General features: G+C 32.5%; 4 protein-coding genes across 8 annotated transcripts; 1 reads left to right on the top strand and 3 right to left on the bottom strand.

Annotated features, from left to right (window-relative positions):
* The first annotated feature begins 1662 nt into the window (after positions 1–1662).
* Positions 1663–3661, top strand: LOC100745956 (rRNA methyltransferase 3, mitochondrial). The gene is made up of 4 exons (XM_003493865.4): positions 1663–2246; positions 2388–2626; positions 2718–2873; positions 2968–3661. Exons 1-4 carry the CDS (start codon positions 1939–1941, stop codon positions 3519–3521), a joined length of 1257 nt encoding a protein of 418 aa, XP_003493913.1. The 5' UTR covers positions 1663–1938; the 3' UTR covers positions 3522–3661.
* On the bottom strand, positions 3571–7108 carry LOC100747582 (MAM and LDL-receptor class A domain-containing protein 1-like). Its single transcript, XM_012392314.3, has 10 exons — positions 6681–7108; positions 6408–6605; positions 5985–6342; positions 5698–5874; positions 5215–5641; positions 4769–5113; positions 4481–4702; positions 4023–4411; positions 3793–3958; positions 3571–3724 (listed from the first exon to the last, which is right to left on the bottom strand). The coding sequence occupies exons 1-10, from the start codon at positions 7082–7084 to the stop codon at positions 3684–3686; spliced, it is 2727 nt and encodes a 908-aa protein (XP_012247737.1). The 5' UTR covers positions 7085–7108; the 3' UTR covers positions 3571–3683.
* LOC105681577 (serine/threonine-protein kinase Nek5-like) lies at positions 7093–9354 on the bottom strand. 2 transcript variants are annotated; one of them, XM_024371483.2, is made up of 7 exons: positions 9077–9354; positions 8928–9018; positions 8603–8770; positions 8335–8495; positions 8083–8239; positions 7727–7989; positions 7093–7553 (listed from the first exon to the last, which is right to left on the bottom strand). In XM_024371483.2, exons 1-7 carry the CDS (start codon positions 9133–9135, stop codon positions 7484–7486), a joined length of 969 nt encoding a protein of 322 aa, XP_024227251.1. In that variant the 5' UTR covers positions 9136–9354; the 3' UTR covers positions 7093–7483. The 2 variants fall into 2 exon arrangements, with proteins under 2 accessions (XP_024227251.1, XP_012247738.1); XM_012392315.3 differs by having other exon boundaries at positions 7093–7557; positions 9077–9353.
* A 204-nt stretch (positions 9355–9558) lies between these two features.
* Positions 9559–14896, bottom strand: LOC100745392 (OTU domain-containing protein 5-B). Of its 4 annotated transcripts, XM_012392301.3 has the most exons (13): positions 14786–14896; positions 14362–14704; positions 14162–14254; positions 13283–13374; positions 13007–13140; positions 12673–12821; positions 12435–12590; positions 12201–12357; positions 11916–12127; positions 11702–11842; positions 11474–11629; positions 11194–11380; positions 9559–10855 (listed from the first exon to the last, which is right to left on the bottom strand). In XM_012392301.3, the coding sequence occupies exons 2-13, from the start codon at positions 14497–14499 to the stop codon at positions 10710–10712; spliced, it is 1761 nt and encodes a 586-aa protein (XP_012247724.1). In that variant the 5' UTR covers positions 14500–14704; positions 14786–14896; the 3' UTR covers positions 9559–10709. The 4 variants fall into 4 exon arrangements, with proteins under 4 accessions (XP_012247724.1, XP_003493908.1, XP_012247725.1 ...); XM_003493860.4 differs by having other exon boundaries at positions 11702–11821; positions 14362–14896; XM_012392302.3 differs by lacking the exon at positions 11474–11629 and having other exon boundaries at positions 14362–14896.
* Positions 14897–14926: the final 30 nt, after the last annotated feature.

Below are 14926 nucleotides of genomic sequence, written 5' to 3'. Positions count from 1 at the left end.
TTAAACTATATGTGTATCGATTACACGTACAATCAATTTGACTTTCGACCCTTAAGCGCTCGACCGATTGCCCGCAAAATTTGAAAGTTAGACTGTAACTCACGATTGAAATATTTTGATTACTTTTTCAACATAAAGGTTTTTGTTAGACAAACATATCAAGAACAACAATAATTATGTGAATAGAAAGAAATTTCTTGTTCATGCGAACCAAGAAGACAAAATATTTCAAAAATTAGTTGTTTTTATCGCGTTAATTTATTAGGAATTATGAGACAATAAGTAATAAGGGCTTAAGGGTTCTAATTATATAAAGACAATAAATATAAACGTTTCTTGTAATCGTATAACAGAAAAATAATGATGTAGGTTAAAGATATTTACGTGGCTTAATCCATATTTTATGCTGAGATTTTAATGATTTTCAGCTCCTATGACAGCGTACAAAAACCAAAAAAAAAAAAAAAAAGAAAAGAACTTCTGAATAATTATATGGAACGGTTTGATACCAATCGCGGTTCTAATATTTGACTATAAATACTTTATACTTATATACATCTCTTTGAATACAACATGTGCGTACACTGCATATAATAACACAACAGAAAAATAACACATACACAAATATTACATCTATGGACACACATAAAACTACGCGTACATTACATGCATATCAGAGTACACAAATATATAATAATATATATTTGTTATGCTACTATGACTATTACTATGTTGACTGTATTGATTAAGTTTTAAAGAATGGATCTTTCTGGCCAAGATTCTTCAATAGTGGAATCAGTGCCTGATATCCAAAACTAGAGACTGGTTGAAATCTCTTTGGATACAGATTATGAGCTATATATATTATATATTTTTACCTTATTTTAAACTATTTTAATGTAAGAGATTCTGTTCTTCAAGTGTGTACAGCGACATATAAACATATGTATACATGTGAAATTACTAAGAAGAAGAACTATATCTTGGATGATGTTAGAAATAGTATATTTATGTAAACTGAAACGAAATTAATTTAAGATAAAGACATTATTTGGGTCAGAGTATCAAATCTTTTCTAACGTAAATTAATAGGGATCATGTACTATAATAATTTATTTTGTTTACTCTGAATTTTAATGCATGTATTTTGAATTAACATTTGATACTTAGACCCTAAAATTGTCTTTGGCAATTCCAATTAATAAATTAGAGAAAATATGCTTCGAATTTCCTGCCCTATAATTGTTTAATTTGCTCTATATTTTTTCTTATGTTTGAAATATAACTATGATAATATTAGCTATAGCAAATTGAATCCGTGGCTTTTTACATTAAATATGTTATCCCAATCATCATACTTATCCTATTCAATTATTTAATCATCATAGAAATAAATGTTAATAAAAAATTTACGAACAAAAATTGATATTTTTTAGCGGGAATATTTCACTTAAATATTTTATATGATTTGAATCAGTTAGCGGATAAATAGAGGACAATTCTTAAAACATTTAGAAATAACTTTTATAATTTCATTGCAGTGTTAATAATTTCATCAATTGTGAATGACACAAATTAATAATTATTCGGTGACCATAACATTTATAAGTTCCAAAGCACAGAACAATGTTTCATTGACACGTGTCGACATCTAGTAGTTTAAATTTTTATAGCAGGAGTTTAACGAGTCTCGTAGGCTCCGAACTTTCTAACTCACGTTATTGCTGTTTTTAAACTCTTTGAATAAAACACGCGTGTACATTTTTTTAAAGTTAATTATTAAGTTAATTTGTGTGAATAGTATAATATTTCAGAGAAATGTTTTCATCAAAATATACGTGTTCGGTGCTCTGCATAATTAATAAAGAACTATGCAATGTTTAGAACAAAGGTTATAAGTAATAAAAATAAATATTTTGTATTAAAACGTGGGCAACGATGGTATTTCTAAATATTGTACGTAATACTATTCAACCAATTCGATATGCTAAACAATTAAAGACAGTTAATTTGTGTATAATACGGACGTATGCAAGGTGGGTTAGTCGAAGACCGATTGCAATTGTTAACGAAGATGAACTTTTCGAAAGTGAAGATACTACTCAGCCGCAGATTCGCCGAGAAAGGATTTCTGCGAGAAAATCGAGTAAAAAGAAACCCACCCAAGAAAAGAAAAGTGAAAAAACTGAAAACGCTGCGAAAAAGAATTTATTTACAAAACTTAAAGAAAATGAAAAAATTGTATCGTAAGTTGCTTATTTTTGATTTTATTATAATCTTGAATAGAAAGTTATATGTATAAAATATTGAATCTTGAATAGAAAGTTATATGTCAAAGTTATATGTATAAAATAAAAAGAATTATTTGGGAATTTTTATGCTTATAGATCCTTGATGAGTAATTTAAAGTCACGAAAGAGGAGGGAAAAAAATGATGAGATAGTTCTGGAAGGAAAAAGACTAATCATAGATGCTATAAAATCTGGTGCAATACCGCATTCAATAATTTTCAATGATTCATCTGACATAGCTGCATTAAAACTTCCCAATGAAGTTAAATTATACAAAGTTCCATATACTACAATACAGTTGTGGTCTGCTTTAACCACTTCTCCTGGTTTGTTAGGTAATAATATTGTATATTTTAAACATGTAGCTTTTGTATTAAGAAGTTTAATACTTTGATGGTTTTGTCTATATTTCTTTTTGTAATGTAGGAATTTTTAAAACTCCAAATGTACATAAGAATGAACCAGCTGATAATGCATTACCACTTACTATTGTTTGCGATAATATAAGAGAACCAGGGAATTTAGGATCTATTATGAGGGCTGCTGCAGCAGTAGGTTGTGAAAAATTAATCCTAATGAAAGGTATTAGACCATGAATTTATGACATATATATAAATAACATTAGTAATTTTTTAAATAAAGGAATAATCATTAAATTAAGATTCAATATCTTCAGGATGTGTAGATTTGTGGGATCCAAAAGTTCTCAGAAGTGCAGCTGGTACACATTTCCAACTACCTATTCATGCATTTCCAACATGGGATGAGATCCCATTGCTAATTAGTGAAGACAGTAACATTTTTGTAGCAGATAGCACTTTTGGTGATGAGTTTTTGCACAATTATTCAACTGAAATACTTCAAACAAGTTTGCAAATATTTGATATTGATCCAGAAGATTTGAAGTCAAAACTTACAGTGGATACTAATAAGCAATCAAAAGAAGATATGGTACCAAAAAATAAATACCTGATGAGAGATTTCATGTTAAAACTACCTATTATTCCATACTATTCTGTAGATTATACAAAAAAAGAAACTGTAATTGTTGTAAGTGGAGAAACTGAAGGTTTGAATTTTAATTCCTATAAATTCTTGAAAGAAAAGAACGGTATTCGTATCAATATACCTTTAGTAAAAGGAGTGGATAGTTTGAATGCGGCTGTAGCACTTGGTGTTGTTATCTTTGAAATTAGGAGACAATTTTTCAAGAAAAAGAGCCTCCTTTGATACAGATTTTTTGATAGATGTTACACAATTGTATAAATAAATCCTTGGCTTTTATTTCTGAATGAATTGTGCATTTATTATTTACAGAAGCTTACTTCATATAAGTTTTGTAAGAGATGACATAAAAACAATGTAATATAGATCATAATGAGTTCTAATAGTTTAATTTCCATTATTAACGGGTTGAGCAGCAGCTGGTCGAACTACAAAATTAGAATATCAAAGTATGGTATGTCTCTTTATTTTATTCATTTGGTAAAAAGAATCTTACTTGTACAACTTTGAGGTTGAAACTTTATGTCGTCGATCGCAAAACCTCCATTACTAGCACTTCCTCTTAAGATGAGACGATAAGATGCACGTGCATCTATTGTTACCTGTGCTGCAGTCCATACAGGTCTAGGATTGTTAAATCCTTTTGCTGTTAATGACCATAACTAAAACAAATAAAATATTGATTTTTTAGGATATCCTAGATCTCAAAGAATTATAAATACCTACAGGTTGTTGTTTTCCATCATTCTCTTCATCGTTGCCTACTTCTTCGTCGATATTCATTTTAATAACTTGCAACGTTGTAGATTCTTCAACACCAAAGGCAGCGAACCAAAAAGTGAAACAAACCGATTCTTCGTCGGGTGATGTTTGAATTATGGGAGATCGTAAACGTACATCTGTGGATTGTTTATTTATAGTAAAAATATCAAAGAAAACAAAGTCTCCGGTTGCCCCAAAAGTTTTATCCAATAGCTGAGCTGGACGATGAGCAAGAAACGCACGCTGCCAAGTGACTGTACGCTCGTTCTCAGAAGAAGTAATATTTTCCCAACCACATAACCCTTTCTCAAAGCTACAATCTTCTGGTCTCACAGATGCACCAGGTGGTTTCACTACAAACCAGTAATAACATAATTAGTTTGAGGTAGAATTAGAAAAAACAGAATTTATTGAAAGCTTACCAGAACAATTCCCAGTATAGAAAGCAATATCGTCAATGCCAATGCTGCCACTAGCACGATTGGGACCCCAAGTACCCTCGAAAACTACGTTGAAGTTCTTCCTTTCGTTTATATTGATTTGTGCATACCTCCATGTGGGTCCTTGGTTACTATACAGTTGCCAGATTGATCTTGATTCAGTTGATGATTCTTCTGTTGTTTGTATAAATACACGGAGTACACCTTTGAATTTGCATCATTATTATAGGCACATTAGAATAATTAAAGAAAAAAATATAAAATATCTACCTAAGCTTGGTCCGATAGAATCAATGAAAGACTCAAACATAAAGTACCAGAAGGTAACACATAATGGCTCATCACTGCCTTTCATTTCCCGACTAACGAGTTGCGCTGTTCCACCTCCGGATGATCGAGGTCCTCCTCTTGGACGTCCCAGATTAAGGAAATACTCATTTCTTCGATTAACTGTATATCCATTGCTGTACGATTTTCGTTGGTTCCTGGGATTCAGCACTTGTATAGATACTCTTTCCCACTCCACTCGATCAGGATCTCGAGAATTGATCCAGTCACATTCGTCGACTTCGAAGGTGCAGTCTCGTGGTGTAGGTACGGCAACTTGAGGTAAAGCTGAAAGTGTACATGAATGAATATTCAAAAACCAACAGTGATCTCTATTTCGTTTTCAATCAGATCTCTGTATGTATTAACTATTTTTTATAAATCTTTACCTGGACAAGCACCTTGTGTAAAAGAGATGTCGTCAATGGCAATATCTCCCATCTCAGTGTTACCTACAGATGCTTCGAAAAGGAGTTGAAAATCATCCAGAGAGCTAATTGTAATTTGAGCAACGAACCACGTATTTCCAGCGTTTCCGTTCAGACTCCAAATTTCTCGGAGAGCTGCATCCAAATTTCGAAAATGACGAATGAACAGTTTTAAAGAACCGATGCCAGAGCCAAACATGTGGAACCAAAAGTGCATACACATAGGTGTATCGGCACTTGATGCGGGAAAGCTGGTGCTAACGAGCCTGGCTCTGTCTCCTGGTCGACGAGGAAAAGAAGAATCTATATACGCATATCCTCCAGCTGTTGATTGGTCTATCGAACTATCCATTGCGGGTCCAGTTGTGGGATTCCCACTTCCACGACTCTATACACGTATTTATATATATTATAGCGTAATAGTGAAATTGATGATAAACTTACAATTGTCCAATCGAAATCATCCTCTGCGTCATTAGCCCAATCACAAAATCCACCAGCAAAATTGCAGAAACCGATACATGAAGTACCTGGCTGTAAATCTATGTCATCTATGGCTATGTAGCCCCTATATAGACGGGCTGGATCGGTAGAATCCACAGGAATTCCTTCGATGATCAACTAAAAATAAATACCATGTTTCTATATGATAATCATAATGTTCTGAATATGAAAACCATGATGCTTTTCTCAAGGAAAATATTAATTCGGGAAGAAAGTTATCCAATTACCGAATGTAACTCGGGATACGTGTATAGCATTTGTGTTTGCTGCCAAACACCCAGGGTATAATACTGAGCATTCCAAATGACACGTTCGTCAAAAATTTCCAGTGGCTTGCAAGACGGTATAGTCGCATTTTCTGGAGTGATTTCTTCAGTTTGTTCTTTCTTAATAGAATATTCATCTACACCTACATGAAGTAGAACTCTCAGACCAGCGACGCTGAGGCCATCCATGCTATACTTAAACATAATACAAGTTCCAACAACTCCTGTACTTCCTAGTTGAGCACTATGCAGCAGTCCTCCTGGAGTTTTTGTTTTACCATCCTTTTGTGGCAGTTGTGATGTTTCAAGGAAGGCATATCTAATTCAAACTTGAATTACTATACAGACATAGAATTGGAAATAAATATGTATATTGAAGCATACCCTCCTTCCATAGTACCAGTGGTATAATCACTTGGAGGACCACCCATCCAATTGGTACCCATGCCAGTTCCAGCTACCCAGTTTATTACACTATCACCATTTTGCCACTCACAAAGTGTCTGTGCTGGAAATGTTCCAAAGTCACAAAAAACTTCATCTATTGATGCTGTAGATAGTGGTGGTGTGATTGGTGGATACCTTAAAATGAAAGATACATTTTAAAGTGATTGAACTTTAACAGGTCAATTTTTTTTATATCTATAAATTTCTTACCTCTGCGTTGATGAATTTCTTTGGGCAAGAGTAGGCGGATTAAGTGGCTTTCGTGGCAACGGCATCTCTGTGGTTGGAGGAATAATTGTCCGAGTATATACAATATCTGGTCTAACTGGCCAATGCCTGGGTTCGATATGTTCTACCTCGTCCATAAGATCATGATCTCGATCAATGGAATTGAATGGAAACTGCGTCGAGTTGAAGGCATCGTTGGTGACAAAAGTATCAAAGACATCCTTCGTCTCGTCATTTTCCATACTTTTGGTCCAATTGGGAATGAAACTTTCGTTTTCGCCCCCGACGAGATCTATTTGTTCTCCGAGCATCGGATTTAAAGGAATCCATGAAGAAGCACATGTTAGCCAGTAAAGGCAATTACATACTAATAAAATCAACCACATTTTCTTAATATTTTAGACAATTTTTATTTCATGAAAAAAATAAGATCTTAATATTGAGGTATTATATAAAGAATATTAAGCAGATACACAATCACATGTTTCATCATGGAAACAACTGAGGATCTTTTTCTATCTTATGTATTTTATTATAAATTTTTCTGGAATTTAAAGTATTTTAAATACGAAAATAGGAAATTTTACACTTTAAATTACATAGCAAGAAGCTAACACTTAACTTCCAACACGGTTTCCTGATAAACAGAAGATAGAAGTTATTGCGACGTTTATACACGCAGAAGAATGATAACTAAACTAAATACGAACTGAACGGTTTTCAAAAGGTATGCACGTGATGAAATAAAACGAACATTCCGCAGTTCCGGTCTTCGCTTCCTGTCGTTACGCTTTTGATCCTAGTACAGAGAGTCCGAGTTCGATAACCGTTCCCTGTACAATTTCATTAAACTGACTACCTGCAATAATTATCAGTAATTATTATAAAGTACATTATACTATAATACTTATTATGTACAGAACTATATAATAATTATATGAATATAAATATAAAAAGTGACTACTCTATGAAGAAAATCTATATTTAAATATATAACTTTTAGTGTCTAATTTTTAAACGTTACTTACGATTTTAAAAATTTCAGAAATATTTCCGGATTAAAATTTCCATTATTCTTGTTAGTAATACTCATAACTCGTCCTAAATTTAAATATATCCGAATAATGAAAGATATAAGGTAAGGGCAGAGGATCAATTGATCTATTTTCGGCCGACAAAATGGATCTTTTCTCAACATTTTTGATATCAAGCTAACAACAGACGTTGATGTCCCTCGGGGAAGAGGCCGTGGTTTTTCTTCGCAAATCATTTTTATGATTTCTGTTAGACTCTGAAAATTGGGATACATACCATACGTATAAAAAATAGAATAAAGTCAAAAATTACATTGATTAAAATCCGGATTAAATTAATCTAACTTTACCATAGCGGGAAAAGGATGTCTTTTTGAAACCATTTCATAGAGAATGACGCCCATGCTCCATATATCGCATTTGAAATCATAAGATTGGTCCGTTAGCATTTCTGGAGCCATGTAACAAAATGATCCAGCGCGACATATAATTGATGGTTTCGTTAATCTGTACAATAATGATAATACTCCATAAAATTATATAAAAATATTGAACATAAACTATTAATATTCATAAAGTAACTTCTTTACAATGAATAATACTCTTTAAAATTTTTCGAGACGCCGAAATCTCCGATCTTTACGATGTCACCGCGGCTTCCGGTTAGCATGATGTTTTCCGGTTTCAAATCACGGTGAAGAATCTTTTTGAAATGGATGTGGTGAACTCCAAGAACGACTTGGGAGAATAAATACAGCGCATCCTAAATTAACATATGTATTCATTAGTATTAACATATTAATATTATATCAAATGTTTAAAATATCGTAGACGAAAAATAATGAGATGTAATGTTTCCCAAGTTCTTACTTCCTCTTTAAGTGGTGTCTCATTGTTTTCTAACAAATCTTTCAAAGTGCCTCGCGTTGCATATTCCATAAGAATGTAACTGTGATTGTCTTCTATCCAAGCTCCATAGTAAGCAACTATATTAGTATGTCTCAAAGTGTGCAAACATTTCACTTCTTCTGATATGTTCTGAGCACATTAAATATGCATGCAATTAGTTATAGTATATAAAATTAAGCATAGAGACAATCTTTTATGTACAAAAAAAGTTAATTAATAGGTACATCTCCTTGATATGGTGACACAACAATTAATTTGGCCTATTTCAATTAAGAAATTTCCTCACCTTGAAAGGTAGTGCGTTTACATTATCGAGAATTTGTTCCTTAACTACGAATGGTTTAGAGTCTTTCTTTCGTCGTACTAAGTAAACTGATCTAGAAACAATAGACGATGAGGAAAAATAGGAAAATTTAATTTAGCACGAATACATACCCGAAAGACCCCTGTCCTAACAATGTTTCGAATATATAATCATTTATATGCATGGACATTTTTGACAAAAATGATAAAAAACGCGAATAAAATCGAATTATTAATTCACAAAATTAATTTAGCTAAGAGTACTAAACATCAATCGATTTGTTATGGTAGATCAATATAAACAGTTAGTCCAATAAAGTTTGAATTTTTTTCTGGTATGTCAGAAATATCTATTTCCAATCAGATATTTGAAATTGAATAATATAATTAAATATAATAATTAATTAAATACATTTACTTTTTAAGAAGAACTATTTTTTTACAAAAAAAAATACAATGATTTTTGACTCGATTAGTTTCCTATTTAATGGCGTATTGTTACAAATTAACAAATAAGATCATATGAAAATCATAAGGAATTCGTTGTTTCTTCATTTATGCTTATAACTTGGAATGCACAAATGAAATCTAATTATATTTCGAGAATATGCATATGACGTGCATAGATTGTGGATTTATTATTATTCATAAAAAGTGTTTACAAAAACGCATTCTTGTTTGCTCACAATTTATAAAGTATTGTTTTAATACTATTTAAAGTCTCTAAGATTCGTTAGCAAACATTCTCTATACATATGTATTAACGAAAGCACATATGCAAAGGTAGGGAAAATTCGGGCATTAAATTACATGTAGTAGTTTTATTCTTCTTTTTTTACAAATAACGCAATAAAGATTTTTTCCTAAAGCGTTTAGATGTATTATATCATACCACAAAAAAGGATGTAGTGACGCAGTTGACCTGATTGAATTGCATAATTCACAATAGTAAATGCTGCATTCAAGAACACGCAGACAATTTAATATAGATGAACAACGACAAAAATGGGTTATTTTTTAAGACTTGATTGTAAAAAAGTTCCTGTCCATAAGGTGAAACACTGCTGGCAAAACAATATGGCTACTCTAGTTTTTCAAAAAGTGTGCACGTTAATGCGATGTATGTACTCTTTTAGAGTACTCGTGCACACATCAACAATTCTTGAATTGAACGATGCTCACCAAACATTTATTTCCAATGAAAAAAGCAAACCACCTTATACCCTAGTGCAATGCAGAATTAGATGATACTGCAGTATGTACAGAGTATCCCATAAGATGCATTATCAAACTCATACGTCAAACCAAAGAAACTGAAGAAAACAATTCTTGATGCTTTTACGTGATCATTTCTTTGTTGATTAAATTTCTTGTTATTAATAGAGAAAAGCAGATGCATCCTTAATAAACTTAAACACTTAAACACTTGTGCTAATATTTGGTAAAGTTATAATCCAACCACTTCTTTGGAAACTCGCTATATGCTTCAACTCATATCTGATTTAAAGTACACAATAACTTTAGCAGAAATTAATGCGATACGATTTGCAGCCGGTAATTAAGTTTATTAGGCATGCATTCAACATAACTGTCGATGATTCTTAGTGACTAATGACCATGTGATAACACTAAGAATTGCTTCATTTTTTGATTTAGAACTATCTTATTTTTCGGATATATCACATCCTATGAAAAACGCTGCATACAAATGCATATACTTTTGCTTCAGTATTCTTTTGAACTTTATCAATAACGATTTTAAAAATTAACTATTACTAGAATCTAGTATATTGTTAGTATCATTTCCAGAAGAGGCAGAACTCCGTGATTGTTTCAAGCTGTCTAAATATTCCTGCTGTGATGTAGCCAAAACTTGCGAGAGTATGTCACTGTCTTCCCAATCAGTCAAACCTAGTAAATTACGAACATATTTTTGCATAGCAAAAATTATTCTTCTTGATCAAAATATTTAAAATTAATTATATAGTATTTCATTTAACTGAAAACAGTAGAATATCTCATGAGGGATTAACGTAACCTAAAAAGTTTGAATAGAAGTTGTTTGGTAAGAGGTATGATATGATATCCTCCTTCAAATCAAACAACTTTTGTTAAAATATAGCTTTAATCCCTTGTGAAATATCCTACTGTTTTCGGTTAAACGGAACATCCTGTACCTATATTATAATTATATATCATAAGGTAACTTAGTTACTGACATTTAATTTAACTGCTAATACTTGACTTACCAAATACTTCGGGGGGAAGACGATTGAATAACGAGATATCCGGTGAAGCATGAGCCTCTTTACTACTACCTGGTACAGGTTCCTGCGAGATTTTAGATTCAAAATCTGAGGCAAGATGAGACATGGTAGATCCTTGTGTTGACTGGTGTTGCGGAGACCTTTTATTGTATCTTACCGAATCATTTACCTGAAATTATAAATTAAAACATACAAAACATAATATACAACATAATATATATAGGCTACACTGTCTTAGTAACATTAATAACTAGAAACGGACTTTTGGAGAATTACGCAAATTATCTTGGCTAGTTTGAGTCGTGGTCGGAGAAGAAGTGTGGCTTCGTTGTTGACCACGACCTCCATGAGGGTGAAAATGTGCGTGACTGTGTTGCGCACTTGTTACTGTACTTGTACTGCTGCTGCTCGCTGATCTCTTTATTAAATCACGAGAAAATGTTTTACTTTACTCGTTTAAAATAATAGATAAAAATTGCATGGAACTTACAGCTTTTCGCATTTCATTATCCCTTAACCATTGCAAATAACTTTCCCTAGCAACTTGTTCTTCTATGGCTTCGTTTGTTGCTTCCCAGTCAGTTGCTTTTATTTTATCTTCTAGCATCGTCTGTGCACAAAAATAATTGTTCTTTTCATTTATTGTAGAAGTTTAAAGTTTAAAACGATATTAAATAGAACAACTAACTATAGTAATTCTTCACCTGCTCAATGTGTAATTCTTCGCTTTGACGAACTGCATCTGATATAAGTTGTCGATCCGCAGCACCAGGATTGTATGAAGGTAAGCCAAGACCAACACCAATTGTAGCTTTATATGGGTCTACTATGCTATTATAATGGCTACCACGTTGATAAGACAATCGTATCGGTTCATTATCACTTTCGACCATCGTATGGAAAATATTAATTGGTTCTGTGTAAAATTAGAAAAGCTAATATTAAAAGTACAAAAAGATTAACTTTACCAAGCGCATATTGACACGGACCAGTACTGTAGCAATATAATTGAATGCTACGATTATACATTTCAGACATAGCTTGCATCTCTATATGATTTCCATGTACATATTCTTGTCGTTTTCTATCTACATATGTGCTAAAATCTTCCGCTACAAAGTGAGAAAAAAATTCTTGATTGGAAGCCTAGAAAATCACACCATATAATTAATAAATTTATTTTTAAATAATGGATTTCTATCATTTTTGTGTTCAATACTTACAATATAATCCATGCAATGCTTCCGAACTACACCATGCATTTCTTGATCACCATAAACCTGATCTGCAACAGCTCTAAATAGACATGCTCCATCCTCACCCATCTTTTTGACGATAAATCCCATTTTTCGCATTCGTTTCTCAAACCATCTATCTCGCTGTAAAAAAAAAAAATATAATCAAAAAATTTGACAATAAAAATTATCCATTGTCATAACTATCTATCATTTCATAACTAACCTCTTGCCATTCAGCCAGTGTAAGATTATTTCCAGTTCTGCCAGTATATTCATCACCACTATTATATCCATTAGCTAATTCATGTTCTATATTTGCAGCAGCCCCGACAATAGCCATTCGATTATTGGCTATGACACTACCATCTGTAGCTAAGTAAAGTGTATTATTTATTATTTATTTTACTAAGAAATGTTTTCTTATTTTATATAAAAAAATTTTAATATCACAGAAAAATGTCTTTTTCCAATATAATTTAAGTTGATCTATACTTGTTTTAATATTAAGTGATAAATTTAATATATGTATGCATAGAAGAAGCATTACAAATATGAACCTTGTAAGCCACTGCTAGATGCAGTGGGAGGTGTAGCTTGTCTTTCTCGTTCTCTTTCTCTCTCCCTGTCTCTTTCTCGGCCCCTATCTCTTTCTCTATCACGTTTTGAACGTGAATTCCTTCCAATACAGCCACTGTAAAATAAACACTCAACATAAAATACAAAACAAAACATAAGATTTTGAATACAATATACTAGACTGAATATATCTAAAATTATAGATAATACAATGATATAAAACAAATTTAGGAATTCTTTGGTCTTTCATACACTACCTATGTGGACTTGCTCGTTGTCTGTGGCGTTTACCATGACTGGGACCACTTCCTTCTTCAAAATGTTTATCTTCTCGACGATCTACACTTGACTTTAATAGAAGAACACATATAAGTGTTGAATACATTATAATATATTTTTATTAACTAGAGAGTTACTTAGAGAGTAACTTAGAGAGCTATTATATACATAGCAAATGACAAATGATATTCCATAAAAAAAGGATAATTTGAAATTAAGGGTATTTATATAAAAATTTAATAATAAAAAAGGAAAGAAAAATACCTAATGTAATGTTAATTCCTTAATTCCCATAGGCACCTATAAATATTACTTTCTTATTTGTTCTATAACATAAGCAAATCAATAGTTTATAGGTTCTAATGCATTCCAGTAAATCTAGTAAGGCTAGTAGTCAGTTTAGTATCTATTCCGATATATTAATTCATAATATTGTTGACAGAATTTTGGTTTCATTCATTTTTAACAGTATCTTGAAAAAAAGTATGTTTTGTGTTATTTGGTTTGTTTGCTATCATTTGAAATTTTATGTGCATCTGAATATATGAATATATTCCATACTAATATAATACTCATGTCCAAATTATAACATATTTTTTTTGTGTACTAAAATAATGAAATGTATACACCAACAAAAGATGTGTAATTTATAATAAAAATAAAAAAGTAAAGTAAAATATATTTTACATGTATCTCAGAGTAAACTCGTAAAACATGTTTTATATCAATAGAGATAGAAATGACAACTGATGACAATGAAATGGCAATGAACAACTGATGAAATATTTCCAATATTTTCTCATAATGTGACCTATGGGAATTGGGGGTTAAAAAAAATTAGCTTTTATGTTTCCTACCTCGTACGAGCTCCCTGTAAGAACTATAGAACCAGATCCGTGATCAGTTTGAACCCCGTGCAGATCGACCGCGAAACCGTTCGCTGCACGTACCTGTCACGGTTCGCAAAAGGTTGTTTTACGGTTCGCTCGTGCAACTATTTACAACTAGAAGTATTTGTGCGAGTAGTATAGTTGCGATAAAGGGATTATTCATTCACCTGATATGGGCTATTAGGTAGTGTGATGGATCCGGAGGTATGCTCGTTTTGCACTCCGTGAACATCGACTTCGGAAGTGCTGCCTCCTTCTCGTCTATCTTTCGAGGCGTTCGTCTTCTTCTTCGACAGAATGGTCATCTTGCGTAATCGATCGTCGGTGGTCGTTCAGACGCGACGCTCGTTTTAACAAGATTTCAAAAGAGAATCTCGCAGGCTTACGCTCACCGCGCCTTCAACCCCGTAACTTCCTTCCTGATCCACAATTGCTCTATCCACTTATTTATTATTATTCTCAATGATGATCTACCAAGTACACCTCGACGTACGTGGATGCGAATCGATCCTTTAGTAATATGTCACTAATTAACTCTTCGGAATTTAAATCAGGACAATATAGCGCTTTGTAAGAAATACAGCATGATACCTTTGATAACCAACTACTACATTAATTCGTGTTATTTCGAATGTTTTGTCAGACAGCCATGACTACACTTGCACACACTACGAGGCTACCTATTGCCAATCTGTCGCGTGGTATTTCCCCTATACCCGACCGTAAAAGTCC

The sequence above is a fragment of the Bombus impatiens genome, unplaced genomic scaffold (assembly GCF_000188095.3).
Source record: "Bombus impatiens unplaced genomic scaffold, BIMP_2.2 scf_1336, whole genome shotgun sequence".
Classification (NCBI taxonomy): domain Eukaryota; kingdom Metazoa; phylum Arthropoda; class Insecta; order Hymenoptera; family Apidae; genus Bombus; species Bombus impatiens.
The sequence above is the reverse complement of the archived record's forward strand: the minus strand, read 5'-3'. Positions and strand labels throughout refer to the sequence as shown.